Source organism: Papilio polytes, unplaced genomic scaffold (genome assembly GCF_000836215.1).
Source record: "Papilio polytes unplaced genomic scaffold, Ppol_1.0 DF824325.1, whole genome shotgun sequence".
NCBI lineage: Eukaryota > Metazoa > Arthropoda > Insecta > Lepidoptera > Papilionidae > Papilio > Papilio polytes.
In genome coordinates, this window is record NW_013524879.1 from 244,596 (window position 1) to 246,743 (window position 2,148).

The window sequence follows — 2,148 nt, forward strand, 5'->3', positions numbered from 1 at the left end:
ATACCAAATTTTCACAAGATAACAGTAAAACCAGATTATAAAATAACGCAATATTTAGTTTTTTTAGTACCATTTCAGAAGTTTAAATGTTATTTTTGAATATTTCAGTTCTCAAGACTCGGACAGCAAGTCACAAGAGCGGGCCAGTCCTGAGAAGATCTCTCCAGCGCCCATGAAGGAGGTCCGCGACCTGCTGGTGCAGCAGTCCAAGACCATCCTCGGCAAGATGCTGTCCCCAGCTCGGGACCTGAAGCCCAGGGAGTCCAACACCAAGTGGTTCACTGACCCTCCCCCACCAGAGGTAAGACAAGCACACCAACGTTATTGTACATAGATACATTATTATTATTTTAACACAAAACACAATCAGAAATACCAAAAAAATCAAAAACAAATCTATACTAATATTATGAAGAGGAAATATTTGTATTTTTGTATGTATTGAAATAACTCTAACTACTGGACCGATTTTATAAATTCTTTTACCGTTAGAAAGGTAATTTATCTGTGAGTAACTTAGGATATATTTTTCTTAATTTCACGCAAGCGAAGTCGCGAGCAACAGCTAGTATGATAAACAGTAATAATACAAAATAATTAATTTGTTATAAATAAAAAATTATAATACTGGGTGCCTCATCTTTTACGAGAACTCTGGGATCGTCCGGATGTCAGTAGAAGCAGTGGATAGGCAGAAATAATAAATTTACACACTTATCAGTAAGAAATAAAATAAAAGGAATTATCCGTACACAAACATGTTGCAAAAGAAAATGCATATTAACAACACATAGATTAAAAATGTGCGCGTAATATGTTGACTAGTTTTAAAAAAGCATATAAAAATGAATAACTAAGGAAAATGGATAGAAATATACACATCATACTTAATACTAATATTATAAATGCGAAAGTTTAGATGGATGGATGTATGAATGGATGGATGTTTGTTAGAGTTTGTAACCTAAACAGCTGAACGGATTTCGATGAAATTTGGTATAGATGTAGAGGATAGTCTGGAAGAACACATAGGATACTCGCTTTTGTTTTTTTTAATTCCACGCGAACGGAGTCGCGGGCGAAAGCTAGTGTAAAAAAAAGATGTTCATTACAAAATAATAAGATATATGTTTTTGGACAGATAAAATTTTTACTGGAATAACAATAAAATCCGTAGTTTTTACAACTTTGTTTAACGTGATTTTTTCAGCCGATCCCCGCGCGTCCAGAGAAGTTAATGACCCGCAAGGAATTAACAGATCCTTTCGGTTCTGATGAGGAAGAGGAACCTGCTCCACCAGCTCAAGATACAGTCACTGACACTGGTAAGATAAACGGCTATAACGAATGAAATTGCAAAACATTGGCTCAATATTACTAGAATTTTATCTATTTTGTATTTTGTCCAGTGAAAGTAGAATCCAAACCAATAGTAGAGGCAGCGGTGACTGATCCCTTAACCAGTCTGCACGAGGCTACTCCTCCGCAGACAACACCTCAGGAGGAGCAGACGCCGGTACCAGATCTGCCTAAACCCACACCCGTGAGTATAACCTTGGATATTTTGTATGTATGGAGATTTTTGTGTCGTTTTGAGTGAAGCGTTCATTCGAAATAGGTTAGAAATATCATTTTTGTAACGCTTTGAAATAAATAGCGGTATAAATTAATAATTTTCATGCTTTTGGTATTTTTATATTTTTGAGTGTGTTTGTGTTTTAAGCTGAAAAAATATTCAACAAAACACAATACCATCATCATTCATTGTACATTTTAATTGAAATCTATTAAATTACTAGCTTTCGCCCGCGTCTCCGTCCCCGTGGAATTAAAAAAACAAAAGCGAGTAGCCTATGTGTTCATACTATCCTCTATATCTATGCCAAATTTCATCGACATCCGTTCAGCCATTTAGACTACAAACTGTAACAAACATCCATCCATCTAAACTTTCGCATTTATAATATTAGTAAAAAGTAACATTAAAAACACTTTAACTTGCAAATATGTGTAAATCAATTCGGTTTTGACGTGTGTATTTTTATTCAAAAAGTAAATTGACTGATCGCATCACTTTCCATTTGCTTCCATTCCCGCCAACGACACCGCTTTGAAACGTGCGTGTGGTCGCCCTGCGCGTTCCCCTTG

General features: G+C 35.8%; 1 protein-coding gene across 1 annotated transcript in view; it reads left to right on the plus strand.

Moving 5' to 3' along the window:
• Positions 1-2,148, plus strand: part of LOC106099750 (EH domain-binding protein 1) — a 22,463-nt gene that overhangs the window by 13,936 nt on the left and 6,379 nt on the right. Inside the window, exons 11-13 of the mRNA XM_013278397.1 lie at positions 109-301; positions 1,211-1,325; positions 1,410-1,597. Coding sequence (XP_013133851.1) covers positions 109-301; positions 1,211-1,325; positions 1,410-1,597 — 496 coding nt within the window. The remainder of the gene's footprint in view (positions 1-108; positions 302-1,210; positions 1,326-1,409; positions 1,598-2,148) is intronic.